Genomic DNA, 25,749 nt, shown 5'->3' with positions numbered 1-25,749 from the left:
TAACGATTATGTTACATTTTTTTGCTCAATTAAATATAAGGGGGAAAAAATGCAATTTTCACAAAATCTACTTCTTTTTATAAGTCACGTGTCTCCTCCTGCTGTACAGTTTAGGTACTACAAGTTTAGCAAAAATAAAAAAAAGCCCTGGTCTTAATTTTAAGACAAAAGCTTTGCCATTGTTATTATGACTGAAACGAACATATATTCCGTATCTAAAAATGACTTATAAAAATTACTCAGGATAACAGTAGTGCCGTTTTCGAATCTCGTTAAACTTGCCACTCACAAGATGGCCGACACCCTGACGTATCGTCTCTCCACGGGGCGTCCGCTCGGTGTCGCTCTCAGGCCCCGCTAATCTCAAACCTTCCCCGGTTCCCACATGCGCCGAAATATTTGCTCTCACACCCTTATCCTCAAAACTAAATATAACTCTAACCCCTCATTTCTTACCCCAAACCTTATCCCTGACCAAAAAATACTTTAGAAGACCTGAAATATTAAACTGCTGATTCTCTTTGCGCATGCGCTGTCTCAAAAAAAAACCTCAAAGTGGCGGCAACCAGCGGAAGAGAGGAAAGTCTCGCGAAAATTTGCAGATTTGACCAAAATGCCAACACACAGCTGTTTCCGGGTCAGGAGGAGGTTCTGGAGAACAGGACGGAAGGTGGAATGATCGCTGTGGAGCTTCTAAGAGCACACCGATTGATAGAGCTATCGATTGCTTAGCTAACCGCGGCGGGTGAATGATTCACTGACAACCGCAGACGGACAGCCCAGCCGCCGGTCACATGAAGAGGGTCTGACCGAACGCAGAGGATGGCGGAGCGGGGTCAGCCGACGGGAGATTTACCTCCGCAGTCAGCTGCAGAGGTCTCACAAAGTTCTGGGACGAGCAGACAGAACTCCTCGGATGAAAACGGACATGTTGTTGAGAGTCCGGACGACGAGACTCTGTCCCCGACCTCGGTGATTTACTTCAAGGAAGCTCTGAACTCGTCAAACGTGAAGTTTGGGAAGGCAGCGCCCGTTTCACCAGCACCGCTTCGACAGTATGACTTCAGGATCGAAAGAATCGACTCAAAGCGAAGAAGTGAGTGCTTAAAAACTTTATTAAAGCTTCAGAGTGGAGCTGTAGGTAGCATGAGCTCCTCTGTTGTGACCCGACGTCACCTCACTTCCCTAAACAAACATGAGACGTTGCTAATATTGGAACTGAGTCACAGGCGGATAAATCACGTCCTTTATGATGATTAAGTGACTCTCAAAGATGCACAGTTGAAGACATTTTCCACTAGCATTTTCAAAAATGTTCGATTCAAATGGAAAGAATAACATATTATTAATGTGTTATTAATAATATGAACCACCTCTGTGTTGAACCACCTCTTGATTCAGTTTTAATTATTTTTTTTAGTCAGGGTTGCCAGATCTGACAGTTTCAGTCCCAAACACAACGTAAAACCCGCCCAACTCCAAACAGCCGGCCCAATTTACTACATTTCTTGTTATACACTGCTCAAAAAAATAGAGGGAACACTTTAAGTGTTAAACACCTGTTTAAGTGTTCCCTTTATTTTTTTGAGCAGTATACTTTATTGTATTCCACAGTTGGGTTGTAGCTAGTTACATTTACTTGAGTAACCCTTTTTAAAAAAACAAAACTGTACTTTAGGTGTGCTTTAGGAGTATTTTTTATAGTGCTGTACTTTTTACTTGAGTAATTTTATTATGAAGTATTGTTACCCTTACTTGAGTAAAAATTTTGGATTTTCTACCACTGAATGAAAAACATGTTTTAACCAAAAATTCACCAGACACAGACACACACCTGCAGTGTTTGTTAAAGTTTCATAAGTTTTTTATTGGTAATAACTGATTTGGAAAAATGTTCTTTTGCCTGACTTTGTCATTTCATGTTACTGATATGAATTATTATCATTTTTGTCAGTCTGACAATGTAATTTTTAAATATTAAATGATTGATAATTATCATTATCATATTATTATTACTCAGTACTTGAGTAGACTTTTTTAACTAAACTTTTTTACTCTTACTTGAGTAATTTCTTGAACGGCTACTTTTTACTTTTACTTGAGTAAAAATGCGTTGAAGTTGTGCTACTCCTACTAGAGTACAATTTTTGGGTTCTCTACTCACCTGTGTTGTATTCTGATCAGAACCAGGTCCACTTGACTCTGTAAAGGTCTTAACTCTCTGAACACAATGAGTTTTCTGTGGCTCTATGTCCATTTTAAATCATGTTATTTAGTAGTTTTACAATACTACTCAACTGAGAAAATGCCCAAAAGTCGGAAATTTTTGTAACTCAGAAATTTCCTTCTTTTTTTCTCAAAAATTTCTGAAGTTAATCCCAAAATTTCTGAGTTTTTTCAAGTAAATTTTTGACTTCTTAAACTCAGAAAATTAATTGTTTTTTAATAGATTTCTGAGATTGATCTCAAAATTCCAGATATTTTTTCTTTAGAAACGTCAGCGCTGACATTAGCGTTAGCGTCTGTGCTGCTGTTACATGTTTAGCATTCAGATGCTATTTTAGGCTTGAATAGCTTCTCTGATAGGCTAACTCCTATTAGCACAACTTGAAAACAGCACTAGTCTTTTCCTGTGTCAAGAGAAGCAGTTTTGTCGTCCATTGCTGCTGTTTGCAGATGTTGCTTGTACATCAGATTTACGAGCGCAGCAGAAAAACAAAGGTCATGGGCAGAACCATCAATAAAAAAAATGTTAACATGTCAAAATCTATTTAAATAGTTAATCAAGATTAAAGCGTTAAAGTCTTGTCCCTACTCAAGATACATTTTGTCAGACATCTGATCTCAAAAGCAGACTTTTGGGGGTCGGGATCATTTGTTTTGATTGAGGGGGGTTTTTTTCAGCAACACTTGGAGCTCAAAACTGTTTTTCTTTTCTAGAAAATTTCTGGAAGATTTCTGAGATCAATATCAAAATTTTTGAATGTTTGGTTGCAAATATTTGACTTCAATCCGAGCAATTTCCCACTTTTTTTAAAAGAAATTTTCCAAGATTTATCTAAAATATTGTCAGTTTTTTCTAGCATATTCTTTGACTTTTCTAGGTCAGATATGTCCAAGGTTATTTTTAGAAAATTTCTGCAATAAATTTCAAAATTTCAGAGTTTTTCAAGCATTTAAAAAAAAAATTTTTACTTTTGAAGCACAGAAATTTCCAAGTTTTTTTTTCTAGAAAACCTTTTAATCTCTAAATTTCAGATTATTTTTTTGGCAGGTATCTACTCTTTTTTTTTTTTCTTTCTACAGACGCCTCAATACGCTGTCATACATCATAAAACATGTATTACGAGCATCGGTTATGAAATGTAATTCGTTGTAGACTAATGAACCCTGCTGCTCTCCACTGCAGCCGGTTCTGTAATTGCGTTGCCACGACGACAGGCGGCTGTTAATGCTCAGCTGAATCATTAGCATTGCTTTGTTGCTCCAGAGACCCCCGTCTCCCCTGCTCTCCTCTCTTTCTTTACGCATGCACCATCTGCTCACATGACGAGCGTGTCGCCGTGCCCAGCACCGCTGTCGGCCATCTTGGTCGACACCCACCTACTGGAGTCACTGCGGTGCACAGGCAGCCCAATCAGAGGCGGCCGGTGCTGAGCTGACTGGCAGAGGGGCTGGGATTTTTTTGTTTGTTTGTTTTGTAATGGTGTGTTTTTTTTTCACCACACTGTGCTCTGTTGCATTTTAAACGGCCGGTCTGCACAGAAGGGAGAATCAGAGGCTGAAGAGGAGGAGGAGAAGGAGGAAGAGCGGAGGCCCCTCTCCAGACAGCAGCTTATTTCATCCAGTTGTATCGAAGAGGAGGGGAGGATGCAGACCTAAAGAGGAAGAGGAGCAGCTCTCCCCCCCCGACACCTGCCTCTTCATCGCCTCCTCTCTTTCTCTCGGTCTTCATCCTCTCTGGAACAAAGGCCGTTTTCCTTTCTCCTTTTCTCCTCGCCGCTGCCGTGTTTTTTGGCCCGGCGATCGCTGAGTCATCATGTCGGACCTGACGCCTCAGAGCGAGACCCCGACCCCCACCACAGACAAGATCACCCAGGCCGCACGGGAGACCATCTATCTCTGCAACTTTCGCGTCTCCGTCGACGGCGAGTGGCTCTGCCTGCGCGAGCTCAACGACATCTCGCTCACGCCGGACCCCGAGCTGGACCACGAAGGTAACGAGGCGGACGGGCTCCTGCTGATTACTCCCCAGCCCTCCGCCAGGGCGTGGCGTTTTCACAAAGAGCGGAGACGCTGCGTGTTTGAGCTGTGTCATGATGGGCTTCCTGAGCGTTACACAGCAGGATGACGCCACCAGGAAGTGCTGCCATCGTTGTCCAGAATAAAAACAAAGCAGGAACAACTTCCTCTGGGCAGACCATTTTAAATGCAGATCTTTTGGCAAAACATGACACCAAACGTTATAAATACCAAATTATCATCTTATTAAAATAATGGCCTACATCATTTTTTGACAAAGGTGATTTTTGTTTTTGTTTTTTGCTTAAATCATCAATTATCTTTTGGCAATAAAGATGTGGTGATTTGTTTTTTTTTTGTTGTTTTTTTTGCAAAAATCACTTTAGGAAAAAAATAACTTGCACCATTATTTTTGGAAGGTGATAAAATACAAAACAGGTCAATCATTTAGGGCTAAAATGATTAATTGAGATTAATCAATTATTTGAAATAACTGTCAACTAATTTAGTAATTGATTAATTGTTAACTAGAGTATATACTCACAAAAAGACAATTTTCTGAAAAAACAACACACTCCCAGCATTTAGCATTTAAGATAAAAAACAAAACATTTGTCTACAGATATGTTCTACACAGAACTCGTGTCAGATTTAGCTGCACCTGGTTCAAATCCTGTAAAGAAATTGCACCTTTTGCTAAACAATTATTAATCAATTAATCAAAATTAGTCACCAGATCAGCCCTGCGATGTATTGATAATAAGTGAAGCAGAAGAACTGAGCTTTCCTCATTTTGTTATTTTTTAAGCTTCAGCTGCATCCTTTGCTACCAATGATCAAACATTCCCCAGAGTAATGATGTTATTGCATTTTAGGTAATCAAATTTTTATTTTCTTATTTTAAAAATGGAATTTAAAATGTTTATTTGCATCTGCTAATGTATTTCTGATATTGTGTAAAAAGGCTTAAGAGGTTTAATGAAAAATCTACAGAATGTGGCAATTTTTTATTTGATTAATCAATTAATCGTCAGAATAATTGATTAATTGAATACTAAAATAATTATTTGACCCGATTAGATCAAATACCCCACAGCTCAGCATATTCTTCAACAGCTTCTTACAGTACTTTGATTCATCGATCAGGTTTTACTGATCAATACCAAATTTTATGACATGACAATAAAAAGTGCGTCAACAAACATGCTGATTAATCCATTCGCGGTGCATTTAATGACAAATAAAAACCAGATTTATCAGTATTTGATCTGCCAATCAAGGGAAAATTAGTCAGTCTTAATCAATAGTTGATTGATTGGTGGAGTGACACCAACAATTGATGCTTTTGCATTTTAACAGGGATTGTTCAGTGCATTTTAAGCACAGCTGTTCACATTGGTGTTATAATTCAACCTAAGTGACCAGATCTGTGTCACCTGATTTTAGACATGTGACCGTGTCTCAGAATGAGCTGTCAGCAGATCGTCTCATGTTTCTGTAAAACCACCAATAAATTTTATTAACTGAACTTTGCTACGTAGAATAGGGCAGTTCAGATTCAACACGGCTACACTTTAGATTTATTTATGAAACTCTTACACACTCAAATATAGTCCAGCAGAGATAATCTGAACAAATTATAGCAGTGTGTATAATTTATTGGTTCTTAGTCAGGGCCGGGACTTTAAAAATTAAATATTTTAACACAATAAATCCCATTGGAACCTTTGTATTTGCCTGTTTCTGGTACATCCATAAATCTGATGCACAAGCGACATCTATAAACAGCAATGGACGAATTTCTTGCATTTTTTTGTGGTCATTGTTTTTTTTCTCTTGAATTCTTGTTTGTAAGCTGCTTTACTAACTGAGACAAAGTAAATCTGGACATATACCACTGGGTTTTCCTACATCCTGGATGTTAATATCAGTGTGCTTTCATGATTTAGTCCAAAGTAAATGTAATGACGTAAACAGTTTATAAATCTTTAATAACACAAACAATTGTGACATGACTGAACAACAATAAACGGGACTACAAGTATTTTACTGTGAAGTGCTGATATGAATAATTGATTCAAAAAGGGTCAAACTAGATGGAACAATACTGAGAAAAACAGTTGAAATATAATAAAATTACTTTAAAACAGAAATGTATGTGGTCAAATTGAAAAGAGAGTTCCAGTTTTCTCAGAATTCTGACTTTTTTCCTTTAAATTCTGATTTTTCTTCTTTGAATTCTCACTTTTTTCTCCACTCTGACATATTTTCTCAGATTTCAGACTAATCCCAGAATTCTATTTTCTCATAATTCTGACATTAATCTCAGAATTCTAACGTTAATCTCAGAATTCTGACATTAATCTCATAATTCTGACGTTAATCTCAGAATTCTGACTTTTTTCCTCTAAATTCTGAATGTTTTTCTCAGAATTCAGATTTTTTTTCCCTAAAATTTCAGACCTTCTCAGAATTCTGACTTTTTTCTTCTAAATTCTGCCTATTATTTTTTCTTTCTCCATTTTAGATCCCAAAGACCCGATTGCCATTGAAAGGCTCAACTTGATGAACATGGCCAAGCTGAGCATCAAGGGCTTGATCGAGTCGGCGCTCAACCTCGGGCGCACGCTGGACTCCGACTACGCGCCGCTCCAGCAGTTCTTTGTCGTCATGGAGCACTGCCTTAAACACGGACTAAAAAGTAGGTATTGTCGTCACAACCATGTAAAGGGAAGCTAAAGGCTGAACGAACTGACGCTGTGGGTTGGTCACCAGGTAAGAAGACGTTCCTGGGGCAGAACAAGTCGTTCTGGGGGCCCCTGGAGCTGGTGGAGAAGCTGACCCCTGAGGCCGGAGAGATCACTGCCAGCGTGAAAGACCTGCCTGGGTTAAGGTGAGTCTGTTTGCTGGTTCCAGTCAGACCCTGACGATCAGCTGATGAACCGAAGCATGAAACCCAACGTCTGTGTGTCTGACCCCAGAACTCCGTTGGGAAGAGGCCGGGCCTGGCTGCGCCTGGCCCTGATGCAGAAGAAGCTCTCAGACTACATGAAGACCATCATCAACAGGAAGGACCTGCTGAGGTGGGGTCATGTTGTCACATCCTGCAGCCAGCTGTCAGGAAATGGATCCTTCAATTAAGCTTTGTTTTCCACTCAGAGCAGTCTGGCTGGCTTGTGATCGTTTTAGAGTTTTAAGTTTTTGTTTTTCTCATTTTATGACCTTCAGAAAAGAAAAAAAAAACATTTTGACTTTAATCTCAGAATTCAGACTTGTTTCTCAATTCTGACTTTTTTTCTGAATTTTGAATTTAAACTGAATTCTGATTTATTTTCTCAGAATTCAAACTAATCCCAGAATTCTGAATTTTTTCTCAAGATTTCTGACATTTTTTTTAATAATAATTCAGACTGATCTCAGAAATGTAACTTTCTTTCTTTGTGCTTTTTTTAAATCTTCACGATTCTGATTCACAATTCTGATTTCTTTTTCAAAATACCGACTTTTCTCAGAATATTTCTTTCTCAAAATTCTGAGAAAATAATTTTTTCTCAGAATTCTGACTTTAATCTCAGAATGAGAATTGTTTAAATTATTTATGCAAAACTCAAATCTACTCTAATCTAATTTGGGAAACATTTTGTGTGTATAAAGTGCGTCTTTACAAATCAGATAACAAAAGAAGAATCTATTATGTGAACATTTTCATATATTAATTACATAATTGACACACCTGAAAATCTTTGGCTATTTACTTTATTGGATTTATTTGATATAAATTGACACAGAATCTATATTTTAAATTTTTTCAGTGTCCCTAATCTTTTCTTTGAAGACTTGATGACAGTAGTTTTGTTTTTATTCTGTGGAGTTTCTTACAATGTTTGCATGAGAAATATCTTTTTCTAAAATCGCCTCTTGTTTGTGCCTTGCAGTGAGTTTTACGAGCCAAACGCCCTGATGATGGAGGAGGAGGGCGCCGTCATCGCCGGGCTGCTCGTCGGCCTGAACGTCATCGACGCCAATCTGTGCATGAAGGGGGAGGACTTGGACTCGCAGGTCGATTAGCCTCCGCTTCACCTTACAGCTGCTGAAACTCATAAAAGATTAGAGTAGAATGACACAAACCAAACTTAAGAAACCAAAATTACTTTACTTTACACACACCACCGTCTGTTGTCAGTTCTTTACATTGAAATGTCCCACAGTGAAGCTTCAGTAACTCGAAACCGCTGAATCTCATGTCACTTTTCTAATCTGACACCCTGTTGACTCGGAGGGACGCAGTTTCACTTCAGATTTCTAAAGAAATATTTTTAAACAGTGAAGTGAAACCTCTGAGTACAAACCTCTTTCTAATTTGAGGCTGCTGCAGGATTTACATAAACTTTCACGCTTCCTTATTTCGCCCTGTTCCTAATTTTGCTACAGGTGTAACGGCACATCACCCAGGGCGCCATTACAGCGGGGTTCCTGCAGCTTACACACATGTCCAGTGAATGTGTGGCTAGTATTGCTGTATTGCTGCTTGTATACAACTGGAGATGTTTGTATTTTATTTGGTAAAATAAAATCTTACTAAGTATATTTGGTCCAGTTTCTAGTGCAAATATCTTAATACAGTTAAAATAAGACAAAACTAATTCAAAGGTAACTTTTCAGCAAGATATAGGAGCTTGTTTTAAGTAAACAATTCCTTAATATTCATGAAAAATGTTCTTTTTTATCTGATTGTTCCATAATCAGATAATTTCACTTGTAAAATGTCTGTTTATAAGTGAAATAATCTGCCAACTGAACTAATAGTTTTTCATCAACATTAGGGAATTATTGGCTTAAAACAAGTTCCTATATCTTGCTTAAATGTTCCTTATAAGTTAGTTTTGTCTTATTTTAACGGTACTTAGATATTTGCACTAGAAATTAGACCAAAAATATTTGGTACGATTTTGTGTTTTTTGCAATATACTGTGTGAAATAACATTTAAAGGTTCCTCTTTCTAAAGAATTGGGTTGGCATTCAATAATTTCCTGGATTGACCAGTTTAATGAGAGATTATGTAAAGCACAGTTGGAGATCTATGACTCCTTTATTATATTTGTGGAACACAAAAAAATTAGGTAACACTTTATTTGACACTTATTACTGATTAAACTTTAAAAATTGTGTAGCTTTATGTTATTAAAACTAAAGTTTAATCAGTAATACTTTTATAACAAATTTATGTCAGATCATGATTTCTTGGTTAATGTCAAGTTGTCATAACAAAGACATTTTGAATAATGTCAACTTTGTATTAAAAGTGTCATAATTTACCGAATAACACTTTATGACAACAGTCATAAATATTCATGAAGACTTACTCATGTTTATGACGATGTCATGACAGAATTATTCACAACTCGTCAAATAAAATTTTACCAAAAATTATTTTCACTGCTTTTTTCCAGGCTTGGGGCTTTTCCGTGTTAATTTTGATTAAATGCATACATTTTAGCTTGTTAAATTATTATTTTTTTACATACAAATGTCTTGAGCCGGAACCTTTGTATTTGCGTGTTTCTGGTACGCCCATAAATCTGACGACACAGCTGTTTCTATCCAGCTGTTCCAGTTTCTATTTTTTTATTTCAAAGATTTAAAGTCACAATGTTGCTTTTCCAAGCTAATTTAATTTTACTTATAAAGTACTTTTGGAAATATACAGAAGATCAAAGTGCTATACAGAAAAAAAAACATTTAAAAAAATAAAATATAGAAAAAAACATAAAACGTTGAGGCTGCCAATATAACAAGAGACCTTTGAAACAGGAGAGAAACTGTTGTTAGGATGTGTTCTTTGCTTTTTTAGACTTTGGGAATTGAACCTTTCTTTCTTTTTGCGCCACACGTCCAGGTCGGCGTCATCGACTTCTCCATGTACCTGAAAGATGGAGGACACAGCAGCAAGAGTGCAGAGGGGTGAGTGTCGCTACCTGACCTATGACCTTCAGGTTTTCTGTAGATTAGAGAGAACTGACAATAAATTCAAACTTGGTTGTTTTCATTTATTAACATTATCTGGTATGGAAATAGTTCAAGTCTGTTATCAAAAACAAAAAAGGTCGCAATGATATAAAACCAAACTATAATGAAAAACCCAAAATTATTATAACCCTCTTCATGGTGATTATACGTAAACTTCTGACCTTTCCTGGAAATTTTAATGACCGTAACCGGAACGATGATTGCTGATACATTTTAACCATTATTGCTGTTTTAAAGGGATAGTGGAGAATTTTTAAAACGGGGTTCTGATGTGAGCTTAATAGCAATCAATATCTAATCGGAAGTTGCTACTTTCTTATCATCTTCACATCGATTAAATCGCTGTTTTTACCTCCTTCCAGTGACGGTCAGATCACTGCGATCCTCGATCAGAAGAATTACGTTGAAGAGCTGAACAGACACTTGAGGTTAGCCCGGATAAACTGATCGCGTTGCTCTTTTCTCCATTAGGCTTCACGGCTCACACCACTCTGTTTTCTGATTGTTTCTATTTACAGTGCATCGGTAAATAACCTCCAGGCCAAAGTAGACGCTCTGGAAAAGTCCAACACGAAGCTAACGGAAGAGGTGAAAGTTCAGCCTTATTGTTTCAGCTGCAGAGTGAAAAAAAATCTTTTTTTTAAAAATGTAACAGTTTGTTGTGTCTGTGTGTCTTCGCAGCTCGCAGTGGCAAACAACAGGATCATCACTTTACAAGAGGATGTGGAGAGAGTAAAGGAAGAGAGCTCATTTCAGCAGGAGTCCAGGAAGGTGAACACATTTATTCCTCATAAATAATTATTATTAGTAGCTCTGATCCACCAATCAGTCGACCAATTTTCTCTGATCATTTCTCACCCATCATCAGTAAATCAATTCCAAAAAAACTGCTCAAACTTTTTCTCAGGTTTTAATAGGAATCGGGGCAATAATGCAAGATCACAATCACAAGAGTTGGGAAAAATAAATAAATTCCTGTTTTCCCCAGGCGTCGTCAGCGGACGGACAGGTGCTGGGTGAAACCCGGAAGCAGCTCAAAGAGGAAACTCAGCTTCGACTGGTGCGTTTCTTTTGTTTTTAAACTTTCACCCTTTCTGTTGCTGTTAGAACAGTAAAAATATTTCAAATACATCATTCACATCTGACATCACACTTCTGGGAACTTTGTAGCTGACAGCCATCTTGGTAGGTATCCGTAACTAATTGTCGTGACAGTTGCTATGACAACAGTACACAAGCTTAGAACCACCTCTCACCTCGTTCCTGTATAATTTATAAACAGTATAAGTACTTTACAGCTGTTACTCGATATTATATTTCAGTACTCTATTCCCCTTTGTGTAATACTAAGATAAATGTCAGGGATATTTACTGTAGCACTTACTGCAGAACTAGCAAAGTTAGCTTTACTAACGTAGCTTTTATCTAAGCTAAGATGGACATCTAGTCTACATGTTTACTACATGTACTTACTCTGCCAGAACCTTGTTATTTATATAAACAGCTCATACGTCCTTTACAAATCCACAAGTCCATTTAAACTGTGATTGTATGTGGCCATGGATTTCAGGCGAAGCTCTTCCTCCATGTTTTCTTCCTGTTCACTAGTGAACTATGTCGTCGGAAGCAGCTTGTCCGCATCATCTGACATGTTTTTATTCTCCATCTTATACGGATCGATCCCAACAGCAGCCATTTTGTTGATTTTTCTCTTGCACATTGATCAAGATGTGTACTTTCTTTTTGTTGCTCTGCACTGTACTTGCCTACCAAGATGGCGCGGGCCACTTCCGGTTCAGACTTGTGGGAACTGTGTATAAAGTTTTGGGTGAGTCTGGTTTGTGCATCTGACGTTGAAGCCGATCTGCAGGATGTGGAGCGGGAGCTGGAGGTGCAGATCGGGATGAAGCAGGAGATGGAGCTGTCCATGAAGATGCTGGAGAAGGACATCTGTGAGAAGCAGGACGCTCTGGTGGAGCTCCGGCAGCAGCTGGAAGACCTTCGTGCCATCAACCAACAGCTCAGCCACAAGTCACAGGTCAGGCTGCGTCCGGAAAAATCTGCGTGAACATTTATTTTTATACAGTGAGAGGAACAGAGGGGGGACTCCAGTCATTAAAGGTGAAATATTATGCTTCCTTGAAGAGGGTAGGATCGGTCTAGGGGCGTTACAAAACGTTTAAAACTTTTTTGAGATTAGTGTATCTTGATCTCCTTTCAGAATGAGCTGTTTTAGGGCCTCTGTCACTTTAAATCCAAACAAGTTGCTGCTGGCCACGCCCCCCCAACTCAATGTTTACACTCACAAAAAAAAACGTCTGATTAGCAATTATACAATCGTACATCTCAGCTTGTTTAATACTCTGTTCAATGGCAGAGTATTTCACTTATAACAAGACATTTTTACCATCTTATAAGTGAAATAATCCACCAACTGAACTAGAACTTTTTCACCAATATTAAGGAAATATTGACTTAAAAATAGTTTCTATATGTTGCTGTGAAGTTACTTGTAAGTTTGTTTTGTTTGTATTAAGATATTTGCACTACAAACTAGACTGAAAATACTTTGTAAGATTTTGTGTTGCTACTTCATAGGAGCAACATTTTCTAAATGTTCAGAATAATCGTTTACGTTCCCACAACATGTGACTGTCGGATCTTCCTCAGAGCGCAGATTTGAGCTCGAAACAGAAAAGTGAAGCCATCGCTCGGCTGGAGGAGAAAATCAGCCAGATGTCTGGCACCGTGAACCAGCTGGAGAACAGGTGAGAACACCTGGACGTTTAGCACAGGATGTGTTCCTCCTCTGAATCTTCCACCTACTCAAACCTCTCGCTTCCTTCTCTCTCCATTTCCATTTTATTTATTTTTTTATCCATTTCTTCCTCCCTTCACTTCCTAACTCAGCGATAAAGACTTGGTGAAGCAGGCCAGAACCCTGAGCGCCGCAGCAGGGAAGCTGCTGCAGCAGCAGTAGCAGCTCTCTCAGAAACATGCGTCCAAAAATGCAACCCTGCCTAATATAGACATAACCAAACTAGGATGTTACCTTTTCTGTACGACGCTCGTTTGTTGTTGATGATTTAAAACCCCACATCTTCCCTGCAGTGGCTCTCCGGCTTTCATTATAGCGCCCCCAGCAGACGTGTTTGCAGCGTCCGACTTCTTCACAGCTCTGCGTTAACCGTTTATTTTTTGGCAAGTGAACGCCGCCGTGTTTCAAAGAGCTGATGGACTGATGGAGGATGAGTGTGTCAGCAGACCCGGATATTTGCTTGGTTGTAGTTTTATTCCAAAGAACTCTGATGTTCTTGGATTATTATTTTATCTTCTTTTTGGCGGAAACAGAGAGAGAAACTGATGTTTTTCTGATATCTGACAGGTTTTGCTTTCATTCAGTGAGCTGCATGCAAGGGTCAAGGGTCAACATGACAATAGAAAAAGAGCAAAATGAATTAATTTTGAACTGTGTGTGTGAACATAACATTGCTGTAAACTGTAGTAACCACTAGGGAAATAAAAGATTGAACAAAACGCAGCCTGCTTCTTCCTCTCTGTTTTCAGGCTTTAGTTCTCCTCTTCCTGTCTCTCTGTTTAATTTTAGTTCCATCTCCTCTTCGTTTTTGTTTCGCCATGAGTTTGTTTTAACCCGATCACCCCACATTCAGATGCAAACAGGCCGAGAGGGAGCGGGATCTGGCCTTAGAGGCCAACCGGCTCTTCAAGCAGGACTTTGGAGACAAAATTGAGGGTCTGCAGGCGGAGGTGGAGCAGCTGCACAGACAAAGGTGAATGTCAAAGGTTTATTTTAAAAAAAATTTTTTAAGTTCTTTAGGTTCTGAAATGGTTTAAATAAATCACTAAGAGTCCATAACTTTTGACTGAATCTGTGTGAAGTGTTCTGGTCCAAGCATTGAGCCCTGAGGAACTCCAATTTTTAGATGTAAACCAAGATGAACTGTTTTACAGAACAGGACTAGAGGCACTGGGAAAAAAATTCTGATTTTATTCTCAGAATTCAGAATATTTTCTGAGATTAAAGTCAAAATTTTCAGATTAACATCAGAATTCTGAGATTAAAGTATCAGTCGGAATTCTGAGATTAGTCAATTTTGAGATTATAGCAAATGTTTTGAGATTAAAGCCAGAATTTTGTCCTTAATCTTAGAATTCTGAGATTAAAATCAGATTTGTGTGATTAAAATCAGAACTCAAATATTAATGCCAGAATTTTGAGATGAGTTAGAATTTCGTTTTTAATCTCAGGGTTTTGAGATTAAAATACAATTTTTGAAAATAAAACCAGAATTTTAAGAAAAATGTCAGAATTTTGAGATTAAAACCAAATTTTTTCCATCCCTCTGGCTCTAATCCTCTTCCACACAAGCCGCTCCCTTCAAGATCCACAAACCAAATTTACATCTGTACTCTAATCATCTAAAATTCTCGATTACCATCAATGCTAAGCAAACGGTTGTCGTTGTTTTTTTTAGTCTGTATTTAGATCCAGTTTTCTGTTTCAGATTTGGTCTGGAGCAGGAGCTGAGGAGAGAACGAGAGCAGAAGCAAAATCTGAGTGCCGCAGCCAGAGCTTCTGCTCCGAGGAAGATCAAGCATCCAGAGAGTCCTCCAAAGGTGAGTCCAAAATGTCAACAGTCCCACCAGGAGGTGACAGAAATCTCAAGTTTTTCCTTCCACAACAGCTTCTTTCACAATCTACACCAACCAAGACGGCCCAGCCACTGGGAGAACTGGAGGAGAAAACCAGTCTGAGCTCCAGTCTGTGAGTCCACAGATCTACACTCTCTGTTTTTAATATTAAAGAATATTAAATCACTTTTTCTGACGTATGTCTCTTTTTTTAAGCTCGTCACATACTGAGGATGAGCAGGTGAGGCTTTTATGAGATCTATGGAGGAATTAGGATTAGGCCTTCTGAAAAAATAACTATTCTGAATTTAGTCCTGATATTCTGAGACTAAAATCAGATTTGAGACTCAAATATCCAGAATTCATTTAAACGGAAACCTTTCTGTTTGGTGTTGCTTCAGGAAGAGAAGCTCCCTGAGGGTCCCCAGCCTTACGTTTGCAACCTGTGTAAACAGGACGACTCCCTCTTGAGGACAAAGGTACAAACTGCAGGAGACCGTCTGGGACAAAAAACAGAAATCAGCTAAAATCCCTGCATGCTATTGATAGTATAAAGACTGCAAATAAGAAGTGAGAAAAAAATACATCTTCCAGTTCATATTTAGCAGCTACAATTTTAATCAATCTTTTTTTTTTTAATGTATTTTTCAAGCTAAATGTGGCATCTTTGTTTTCCTTTCTCTCCTAGAAACAATGCAAGAACTGCTTAAACGTTTTCTGCGAGAGCTGCGTCTCTCATGAGCTGCCGCTGCCTTCCTCCATCCTCCCGGAGACGGTGTGCGCGTCCTGCTACTCGCAGTTGCTGCAGCAGTACTCGTCGGCGCCAACATAAGCTCGCAGAACAATCAGAGGCATTAAGACCCCAAAACCGGCACTGCAGGAAGCACTTTCCCCCCTCAAAGTGTCATGAAAGATCCTCTTTGGGGTGTATTTTTTTTAAACATTCAAATGTTTGCCATGCAGGTTTCCAACCAGTAACACCTTTATTTGGTGTTGCTGGTCACTTCCACTTCAACTTGAGGGAAAATCGGCTGCAGCGTAGCTGACAAAGGCACCAAACTGGATTTAAAATACATTTATATAATCTCTCTCATTGTTTCTTAATATAAAAATATATATTGCTGCGTATTTCAACAGATATTTATGTTTTTAATGAATAAAAATGGAGAAACTGGATGCTATGCTTGTATTTTGAGCTTTTGCTTTGCTTTTTGTAGTGTTGATAGCAGATCACAGTTTCACAGTTTTGGTCTCTGCATCAGATTTCCTCTGGTGCCAAGTGGGGACCATCCGTTATGAGAATGGAAACAAATTTGGCCTAAAATGTTTATTTTAAACGTGAAAAAAGTGGCCACATGCTTCTCATTTCTCCTTATTTTGAGAAATTGCATTAGCCTTATATGTATTTTTATGCAATATTTAGTATTTGGTGGCTAGGGTTAGCCCATAATCGCAGCATAGCTTAGCATAAAGTGGAGGTAGATTCCAGTTAACTGCCTTGTTAGCTGTTTCACCAAACCAGCATGTAGAAGCCGATTAGTCCACATATGGAGCTCATAAGGACAAAATATTGGTTAAATAATGGATCCTACATATGCAATGGTTGCACGATGACGCCAGATTAAATGCTTATCTAGATTTGATGTGAGACCCAAAAAGACCTTTATAGGTTTCTCTATCATCGAGCCAATACACGTAAAACCAATTAGTCCAACTCAATAGTTTTCCTCATGAATATATCACATATAGGGCCCACATGGACAAAAAATGGTTAAATAATGGGCACCACTTGGCCTTGTCAAATGGTTTGGCAATGACTCCAGATTAAATGTTTATATAGGTTTGGTGTGGGGCCCATTTGGGCTTTTGATTTTAACCAAATACCAAATTATGACCCAAAAAGGATCTTCATAGACACCTAGAAGCTGACTAGTCCGACTCCATGGTTTTCTTGATATTTCTTATGCCAACACCAGATTTCATTTTGACATTTAACTAATCAAGTTAATAAAATTCATATTAACATTAACTATCATTCACATGGGTTAAATAATGGACACCATATGGGTTCTTATAGGTTTGATCTGTGGCCCATGTGGGCACACAGTTATAACTATCCTGGTACCAAATTCAGAACAAAGAAAGACATTCATAAGACACTCCATCTGGTTTCGCCATTATGAGACGCACTGCATTGGCTCCCATTGTCCAGGTAACGCCCACAAATCCTTATGGGGCCCACATACTTATGATGATTGGTACATTGTAGGTGCTACATCTGCTAATGCAAGGAATAATAGTGTGTTTTATAATATAAAGGTATACTCTACCAAAATGGCTGCTGTCTGAATAAAACATGGTAAAAGCAGAGGTAATAAATGGTTAGTACCTCCGTCTGGGCTTCATTAAATCCGTCACCTACAGTATTGTTGAAGTGAAAGTGATTTTTAGGGTTTGAAAACATAAATACAGAAAAACATGTCAACCACGAGCTTATGTTGCTAACTGGAACAGGGTTAAGTTAGGCGGGAGATCTGAGTTTATGGTTATAAACATCTCCTTTTTTAGAATTTATTCCTTACTGGCTTTTTTTCAGCTGTCACCAAACCAAAGTGCATTGACAAGCTGCAACTGCAGTAAATATGCTAGATGGAGCAATCTAAATGAGCCAGCAGGAGTTTAGCATTTGGTTTATTGTGTTATTGCAAATGTACATGTGAGCTGAAGCTGCTTTTAAGGTAAATAATAAACTGGTATCCAATTATTACTGTACTGTTGCATTATTTTTCATCTTGTACAACAAAGCTAACAGCCCACTAGCTAACAGCGGCTAACGGTCGTCTCAACGTACTCGGGCACACTTCAGTCCGCGGAGGACCATGGAATGGTCCAGAACGCCCGAGTATGAAGGGGCCTTTACAGATATTTCAGTCCAAACTAGAGAAATAGAGGGTGGAATTCTTCACCCAAAGTTTTAGTAAATAAATTGTAATAATTGAATTATCTTTTTAAAGTTATTTGTGCTCATTCTAGCGAACATATTGGCCTCAAGGGTCAAGACGTAAGAGTCTGTCCTAATCCCGCCCACTGAGTTTAATGGTGAAGTTGACAGTACAGCAACATGAAATAATTAAGTAAATAATGAAATTATATATAGTTTTTAAAACGAAATAAACATTTGAGTTACATCAATTTATACTGAAGAACTTATTTTTGTATTTATTTCCAGTTTAAAGAAATTAATTACCATTAAGTAATTATTTTGATAAGTTATTCATTTATTTTTGATTTAGCACCTTTTACTCTCCACCATAATATTCCAGAAAATATTTTAATCAAGAAAGAAGCGTTTAACTGCCAGAGCTCAGAAATAAATTTGAGATATAAAAATATGTTCTTCTGACAGAATATGACTTTATAAAAAAGCATAAAGAGTTCCCTTCGACTATCAAAACATCCCACGACATTTCTCCTTTAAACTAGAACATATTCTGGTTTCAACAAGATATAAATCATGTTATAACAACTTTCATAAGTCGCTATAGCAGAAAAGTTTCTGCGCTTCAATGTGTTTCCCATCTCTGGAAGCTAAAAATCTTCTATCACAAAGTAAAATAAAATTTTAAAATGTGCAATTTTAAAATAAAAAACTGTTTGATGATGTTTAACAGTTTCTCAGTACAATTATATGTATATATATATATATATAAATAAATACAAATTAAGCTCACATTTCTTTGACACCAGGAATGTTTATTTTTTCATATTTTATTGTTTAAAGAATAAATATGATGATCTTGATTATTAACTCCAAGGTTGAGTGTCGACATTCACCTAAAAAATATATTCAGTCAGTGTTAGTTTAGAGGTTGATTATTTTACATTTACAGTGAATATAGCATGGCAAACAGAATTTAGACATTATTGTTGTTCCATACTGCATATTGCCAGAATTGGGTTGTTTAGAAAAATCTTCCAAGAAGGAACTTTATTGAACTTTACAGCTGAAACACTTGAGGATTTCTTCTTCTGTAGGGAAACATAAACTTCTGGATTTTCTCACCGTCAGTCAAGAGTCTGGCACAGAGTTCAGGAACAACTCGATGTATCTTTGCCCTGAAAAGAAATGAAAATTTAAAGAGACATTTTGGCATCAACCGGATAAACTTTAGCCTAGGAAAATTTAGAAAAAAACGCCAAACTTAAAAAATTTCAGATCATTTGTTCACTTATTTATGTTTTGTTTTGACTGAAAATATACATATGTATCTAATGCATATTTTCAGAAGGCTTTGGTTATTTGTTCAAGAGACAAGTTACGGAAAATCAACAGGAAAATAGCAGTTTTTAAAAAATAAAAAATAAGAATTACATATGCATGTCCTTTTCAGACATTTTAATGTTGACATTACTCTTGGTTGGACTATTTTGATTCCTGCTTTAATTTGTTTTTATTTATTCATTTGTTCATATGTTTGTTTCTGTTTTTCTCATGTCTGAAATAAATTTTTGAGTTTCAAAAATAAATAATTAAAATAAGCTGCAAACCAGGATTAGAATTTTGGGTTTTTCGTTGTAGTTTAGTTTTATTTCGTTGTGGCTTTTTGCTTGTCTATTTCAGTGAATTTTTAGTGTGTTTGCTAGTTTTTATTAGTTAAATATTGTTCAGTTTTATTAGTTATTGCAGTATGGATTTTGGACTTTGGTTAATTTTTAGATGGAGAATTAAAAAAGGGTCAAAGTTTTGTGTTGTAATTATGTTTACATTGTTTGGGTAATGAATACTAAACAGAAAGTATCATTTTCAAAAAATTTATTCAATTATTGTTGAACAACCAACTTTTCCTGTCGCCATTTTGCAAACTAGCGTAAGCGCTGCCAGGATGATTGTGGAGTACCGCAACTTGACACAAACTGCTTGGATGGAAGAAAAGAAAACCAATTTAACATCAGTTTGAAAATCTAATAAATAGATTAATAAACACAAAAATGAAGGATGTATCTATAATTTCAGTATGTGTTTGTTTTATAATCGCACGACATAGTTCCAGTTAGAAATCGTTTTTCCCCATCCACTCACTGAATCTTTGGTTATAGTCGTGAAACAAAGGAAATTACATCTTAGATTTTGATTATAAATGCACAATATAGTTAGTGATTACAGTTTTTCGCCATTAATTACCATTTTTATTTATTTCAGTTAACGGACATGTTTTTATTTATTTCAGTTTCCATTATTGCGCTAGTTCCAGTTAGCTATGATAGCCTTGTTGCTGTTCTACCAGCAGCGAAGCTCCTACCCATGTTCATGCGGTCCCTAGACATGGCGTCCAGCGCGTCCCTGTGGCAGCGGAAGAAGACGTCGGCCTCGCCGCTCGGCCGCCCGCTGGGTCCGAACTCCACCAGGATCTTCGACACGACCAGCGGTGAGAAGAACTGCAGGAGGAGGAGCAGAAACGCTGAGGTTCTGTCGGGTCAAACGGGCAACGTAACGCTACTACTTGCTGTTTCCTGGGCCGTACCTTCACGATGTCTTCTCCAGTGACGTGGAAGGGAAGCCCTCGCACGTGGATGTAATGCGTCGGCGCATGCGACATCTGGTGGGAAGCTGAAGTGGCACAAATAACTTAGAATTAATTTGTGAATTGATGTTTAAATGTGGTGCTAAATAATAAATCAAATTCTAATTCTGGGTCACATTTTATTGGCACGTAAACGTAGCCTGTAAGTAGTTGGAAAGCACTGCTAATCCACTTCCTTTGCTTTTGCTCCTCCTCTTTAAATCTCTACCTTCTAGCATGGTTAGAAAGCAGAAGAGAGACGACCGAGTCAATTATTATTATTATTATTATTATGTCTCATTATGGCTGTTGAAAGAAATTATTTAAACTTTCTCCTTTCTCTACGAATAAAGATTAAATCTGACTTTAATATCAGAGTTCTGAGAAAAAAAGTCAGAATTCTGAGATTAAAGTCAACATTTTGGAAAAAAAAGGTGAGAATTTTTAGAAAAGAGAATTCTGAGAAAAAAGTAAAAATTATGAGACAAGCAAAAATTTGGAAAAAAATTATTCTCTTTGATACTAAATCTCTTCAGTATCTCCCCGCTCTGTGAAAACCTCCTTTTCATAGTTCAAGTATTATTTGAGCTTTTGAAATGCTAATCAGTTGCTTCCACTTGTAAAAAACAACACTTTGTTGCCACGGTAACACATCATAGTGATAACATTAACCAAAGAAGTGACGAACAAAAAGTCTATAAACGGAACAAGTCCGAATTGACTTAGTAGAGCTGCTCTAACTTGCTGCCACTATGATTCTCAAAAAGAATGAACTGAATTCAGTCACCAGCTCTGTAATTGGGCTGGGAGTCAGGAACTGGTCTCCAGTTTGCATACTGGAGCGGATTTGGATTTGGAATCGTCCTCATTTTCCTCAAGGCGGTCTGGACTTCTTCCCTACTGCTGGGAAACACCTCGATGTATCTGCAGAAACAGTCGCAATAAAACCAACACTTTTACATCTTTTTGTCGGCAAGAGGAATACTTACGCGACAAAAACCGAACCAGTAACTGGACCAGTAACCGGACCAGTAACTGGACCGGCAGCTGCAGAGCCTTACCTGTGTCCAATAAGCTCTCTGTCCTTCTGCAGAGCTCTCTTGGCTTCCTGCTGAGAGGAAAACTGTACGTACGCTTGTCCAGAGTTTCTCCCCCTGGAGTTGGTAACCATGGTGATCCCGTCCTCAGCTATATTGAAACCTGCGTCAACAAAACAAAAAAACTAACGTCAAAATCGTGTTGCTCACAAAGCATAAAAACCCATTTTGGACAGATAGATATGTAAAAGAAACATGGCCGCCATAGTCTCATGGGGGAAATGAGAAATTTTTATTTTTTATATTTTTTTTTTTTTAGAGAAAATGGTCCCTAAAAGTTAAAAACACTATCATTTAACTACAACAGTGTATTAGGGCTTAAGTAGATAAAAAATAAATAAATAAATAAAATTTCTGCCAAAATTTTTTACATTTTCTAGAAAATAAAATTTCTGAGCTCCAAAAGTCACAAAATTGCCAGAAAAAACTCAGAAACTTTCAAGAAACACAAGAAAATGTAAGTTTGAAAAGTTGTTTTTTTTTAAGTGCTTTAGATTAGATTTTTTTTTTTACACACAATTTTAACTAGGTGAAACTAAAACTATCCTCTTTGAAGAGTTGGGGTAAAACATAATCACAGACGAAGGTTTTGTTGTTTTTATCTTAAATGCTAAATATTTATATTTTTTGATTAATTACTGCTCTGAGAATGTTGTTCTTTCAGCATCCATTACTAAATCGGTTGATGATCATTATTTTATAATCAATTAATCGCAAATAATCACGATTAATCACAATTAATTGCGAATAATTTAATTAATCGATTCAATCCTAGCCTAGCTAGACCGGTACAAACCCTGGATGGAGGAATTTCAACCCTGTTGATCCTCTGGTTCATTTTTAAGGTCTCTGAATAAATTCTTCACCTGAGAAGAAGCGAGCAACGTCGTCCTCGTTGCAGGAGAAGGGCAGCCCTCTGAGCAGCACCGCGTCGTCTTCACTCCGCGGCTCAGTTGATTTCTGCAGGATCTCCTCAGCGTCGCTGTTTGTCACCTCATACACTGAAAACGCAACAGACACCCCCATCTTTCTTCAAATAAAATGGAGACACTTTCAATCATTTTACAGCCGAAAAGCGGGATAATATTTGTTTCAACAGAATCTAATGTTATTGTCACGCCTTTTTGCAAAGACGGCACTGTTCAATGTTTTCTTTGAACTTTTAAAGCTTTTCTTGGAAATTGTTTCACTTTTGTATCTTTTCCTCCCGTTTTGATTTTTTTTAAAGACTAACTCAAAACCTATTAACCTATAAACATTAAAAGTTTTAGCATCACAAACATCTGCAATTTTATCAGGAGTTTATACACTTTATATCCACTCTGTTGCATTAAATAAAATAGATCCCCTCAGCTGTAATAAAGGATCAACAGAAAACATCCAGAGATTTAAATATCAGCTTCCAGGAGGATTTTCCCCAGTGGATCATTAGCCTGACAGACCGCCAGGCTTTACTTTCCCCCCACCAGGCTGAATGTTTAAACAAGATTCTTTTTTTATATATATATACACAAAGACGAGTTAAGCTAGGTTTACATTAGACAAGTTGAACCATTTGAACTGAGGATGCAAAATATAGCAACTCTAACACCAATATCGTAAAATACTAGACATTTTTTAACATATTGGCATCAGTCCGATAAGTAAAGCTGGGCCGATATGAACAGCCGATATTTATTTTTATCTTGTTGCCATCTGTTTCTGGTATTTTATTCTCCAAAAGTGCAGAAGCGATAGTGAAATCCATAATATCGGTGAATATCAATAATCAGCCGTAACAGCAACATTAACATTGGATATTTTCACATCATTGAATTCCTACTTTGAACCAGCAGATCAAAATCCTGCACCAAGCTACAGACATTACTAAATAAAATGAGAGGATCTAGAAAAACACAAGAAAACTTAATACAATAAATCCTTGAATTTATAAGAATATTTAGTTAAGCAAACAAATATGCTGACTCGTCATTGTCCATTTTCAATAATATTTTTATTTATTTATTTACTTTTTAATGTGACTAGCATTACTTAGATCCACCGGCTGATTACTTCATTAGGATCTAATTGAAGTGAGACAGTCGTATTGTTTATTTTAATTGTATTTCATTGCGTTTGCCTTTTTTAAGATTATATAGTTGGTGTTTAAGCATTGTAAATACTGCATAATAACCCCGTCAAATCCCCCAGATTCCTGTCAACTTTTAACGTTTTTAACAACAAAAACACGATGGGCCGCTGGTGGACCGCGCTATGCTAGCGCCTTGACCCCCAGGCTTAGCAGGTTTTCTGTCCCTGAGCAGAGAAACCGACCTTCAACGTAGCGTGGGCCGAGGTACTGCCTGTGCTTCTCCAGAGCCTTTCTGACGTCTTCCTCATGCTCCATCTCGATGAAGGCGCGTCCCGACGGCCTTCCCAGCCGGTCCAGAGGCAGGTGGATCCCGTTCTCCCCATCACGGATCCTGCAGTCTGAAGCACAGTTCAATTTTTTCACTACGGGTGCACCAATCCTCTTTTTTCACCTCTGATACCAATACCAATATCTGAAGCTTAGCATCACATGACACAGAAAAACGGCTGAATTGACTTTTTAAAAACCCAATAAAAAACACAGACATAAATGTACTTAATTACAAATTTATCTGCTAACTTTGCACCAGTACAGCACACTTAAACGCACCAGTAGCTTCACCTTCTTCGTCAAACATGTAAAAACAACTTAAATTCTTTTCAGTCAGTGCATTTAGGAGTATATCAGCCAATGTTATAAAATAAATAATAACTGACAAAAGCAATAGGTTGACTACCTAAAATAAACTGGAACAAACCGTTCAAATGGTTCAAAAAGTGAAATCAGGAATTCTAAATATAATGGAAAATAAATAAAGCCACAATTCTTTTGTCTTAAATGCAAACTGTATTTGTTTTTTATAGTTTTGTCTTTATTACTGCTCTGAATGAGTTGTTGTTACAGCAAATGGCCTTTTTTGAGTATGAATACTCCAGTTAACGATTAATCTATTAATCACAATTAATCGTTTCAGCCCAGATGGCGACACTTCTCAATAATATCACCATATTCCTCCTTTCTAAGAATTTGCAGATATTAATGAAATATGTTGACACTTTATACAAGTTTCAGCATTTCTAAAGCTGGTTACCTGAGAAGAACTGCAGCAGGTCCTGTGCCGTGCAGGACCAGAGGAGACCCTTCACCTGCACCAGGTAAACCTCTTTGGTTTGTGGCTGCGAATTGGCCTGGTAGTCTGGCAGAGGAGGGTATTCCTCTTCACATGGCGACCCAGCCTGGAAGACACAAATTCAATTTTTTGAAACATTTTTTTTGTTGCATTAAAACAAAAAAACAATAAAAACTCCTAAACTTTAGAAGATTTTAGCCAGGACTGAGTGTTTTAACTGAATACGCAAACTTGTTAATGTCATTATTATTATACAAAACTGATACCTTTGTATAATTAGACTATTTTGAAAACTCTGAAAAGTCTAACTGTTGGATATTGCATGAAACACTGTTACTATGACAGCAATAATCAAGCCACATTCTCTGTCTCATAAGGATTGATCCCAACGATTGACTTTCCCTTAGTCAAACGACTCGCATCTCCACTGAGCACACCTAAAAAGCGACCAGATGTTAAGAATATGATCAATTTAAATACAAAATTCGGAGCTGCTTTATGATGCTTTACTGACAAATTATCTTTATTTTCAGAGAGAAACTGACTCCACAGACCGACTCCCTGCGTTTCCAGGAGGAATTACGGGCCTGACCTTCGTGCAGAACCGGTGCTGAATGATTCTCAGGCCGGGCTGGAGGTGACGGACCGTGGTTGTATCAGAAATCCATGCTCGCTGCTGATTTTGGTTCCACCAGACGCCGGACAGCACGCTGCTTCTTGTTTTGATGGCTGCCGTTACAGGCAGCTGTCTAACTGCGACACACCGCTGGAGTAGAGGCAGGAGGGACTTACAGTTGGCGGACATCTTGTCCCAACGCAGCTGATGGTTAAAAAGTAAACTAAACGACTTCAGGACAGTTTCTCTGCCCCGGGCTCTCCTCAACCACCTGGACTAGCTAGCTAGCTGTTAGCTTCCCATTAGCTAAAAGTCACGTGGGTCTATGACAGTCAAGGGCAACGCACGAGCT

General features: G+C 37.8%; 2 protein-coding genes across 7 annotated transcripts; one reads left to right on the top strand and one right to left on the bottom strand.

The window, feature by feature from the left end:
• The first annotated feature begins 594 nt into the window (after positions 1–594).
• On the top strand, positions 595–17,688 carry rufy3 (RUN and FYVE domain containing 3). 5 transcript variants are annotated; one of them, XM_032577865.1, is made up of 18 exons: positions 595–1,096; positions 6,770–6,943; positions 7,018–7,135; positions 7,224–7,325; positions 8,178–8,301; positions 10,140–10,204; positions 10,633–10,698; positions 10,789–10,858; positions 10,952–11,041; positions 11,259–11,330; positions 12,141–12,308; positions 12,941–13,038; positions 13,942–14,061; positions 14,797–14,908; positions 14,977–15,056; positions 15,140–15,164; positions 15,325–15,402; positions 15,612–17,688. In XM_032577865.1, exons 1-18 carry the CDS (start codon positions 823–825, stop codon positions 15,753–15,755), a joined length of 1,980 nt encoding a protein of 659 aa, XP_032433756.1. In that variant the 5' UTR covers positions 595–822; the 3' UTR covers positions 15,756–17,688. The 5 variants fall into 5 exon arrangements, with proteins under 5 accessions (XP_032433756.1, XP_032433758.1, XP_032433759.1 ...); XM_032577866.1 differs by lacking the exon at positions 595–1,096 and adding an exon at positions 3,370–4,217; XM_032577867.1 differs by lacking the exon at positions 15,612–17,688 and having other exon boundaries at positions 596–1,096; positions 15,325–15,493.
• Positions 12,166–25,749, bottom strand: grsf1 (G-rich RNA sequence binding factor 1). 2 transcript variants are annotated; one of them, XM_032577880.1, is made up of 10 exons: positions 25,374–25,749; positions 24,743–24,887; positions 23,895–24,050; positions 22,448–22,582; positions 21,546–21,684; positions 21,272–21,408; positions 20,446–20,531; positions 20,224–20,359; positions 18,987–19,039; positions 12,166–12,330 (listed from the first exon to the last, which is right to left on the bottom strand). In XM_032577880.1, exons 1-9 carry the CDS (start codon positions 25,584–25,586, stop codon positions 18,993–18,995), a joined length of 1,194 nt encoding a protein of 397 aa, XP_032433771.1. In that variant the 5' UTR covers positions 25,587–25,749; the 3' UTR covers positions 12,166–12,330; positions 18,987–18,992. The 2 variants fall into 2 exon arrangements, with proteins under 2 accessions (XP_032433771.1, XP_032433770.1); XM_032577879.1 differs by lacking the exon at positions 12,166–12,330 and adding an exon at positions 18,656–18,757.

Source organism: Xiphophorus hellerii, chromosome 12, assembly GCF_003331165.1.
Source record: "Xiphophorus hellerii strain 12219 chromosome 12, Xiphophorus_hellerii-4.1, whole genome shotgun sequence".
NCBI classification, from domain to species: domain Eukaryota; kingdom Metazoa; phylum Chordata; class Actinopteri; order Cyprinodontiformes; family Poeciliidae; genus Xiphophorus; species Xiphophorus hellerii.
The sequence above is the reverse complement of the archived record's forward strand: the minus strand, read 5'-3'. Positions and strand labels throughout refer to the sequence as shown.

Bases quoted from the DNA above. Each gene is read 5' to 3' on its own strand.
- grsf1 (XM_032577880.1), bottom strand. From the start codon at position 25,586: ATGTCCGCCAACTGTAAGTCCCTCCTGCCTCTACTCCAGCGGTGTGTC. The intron at 21,409-21,545 runs GTAAGGCTCTGC...CTGTTTCTGCAG, and splicing joins AGAGAGCTTATTGGACACAG to ATACATCGAGGTGTTTCCCA. The intron at 20,360-20,445 runs GTACGGCCCAGG...CTCCTCCTGCAG, and splicing joins CTGGAGAAGACATCGTGAAG to TTCTTCTCACCGCTGGTCGT.
- rufy3 (XM_032577865.1), top strand. From the start codon at position 823: ATGGCGGAGCGGGGTCAGCCGACGGGAGATTTACCTCCGCAGTCAGCT. The intron at 8,302-10,139 runs GTCGATTAGCCT...CCACACGTCCAG, and splicing joins GGGAGGACTTGGACTCGCAG to GTCGGCGTCATCGACTTCTC. The intron at 15,057-15,139 runs GTGAGTCCACAG...TCTTTTTTTAAG, and splicing joins ACCAGTCTGAGCTCCAGTCT to CTCGTCACATACTGAGGATG.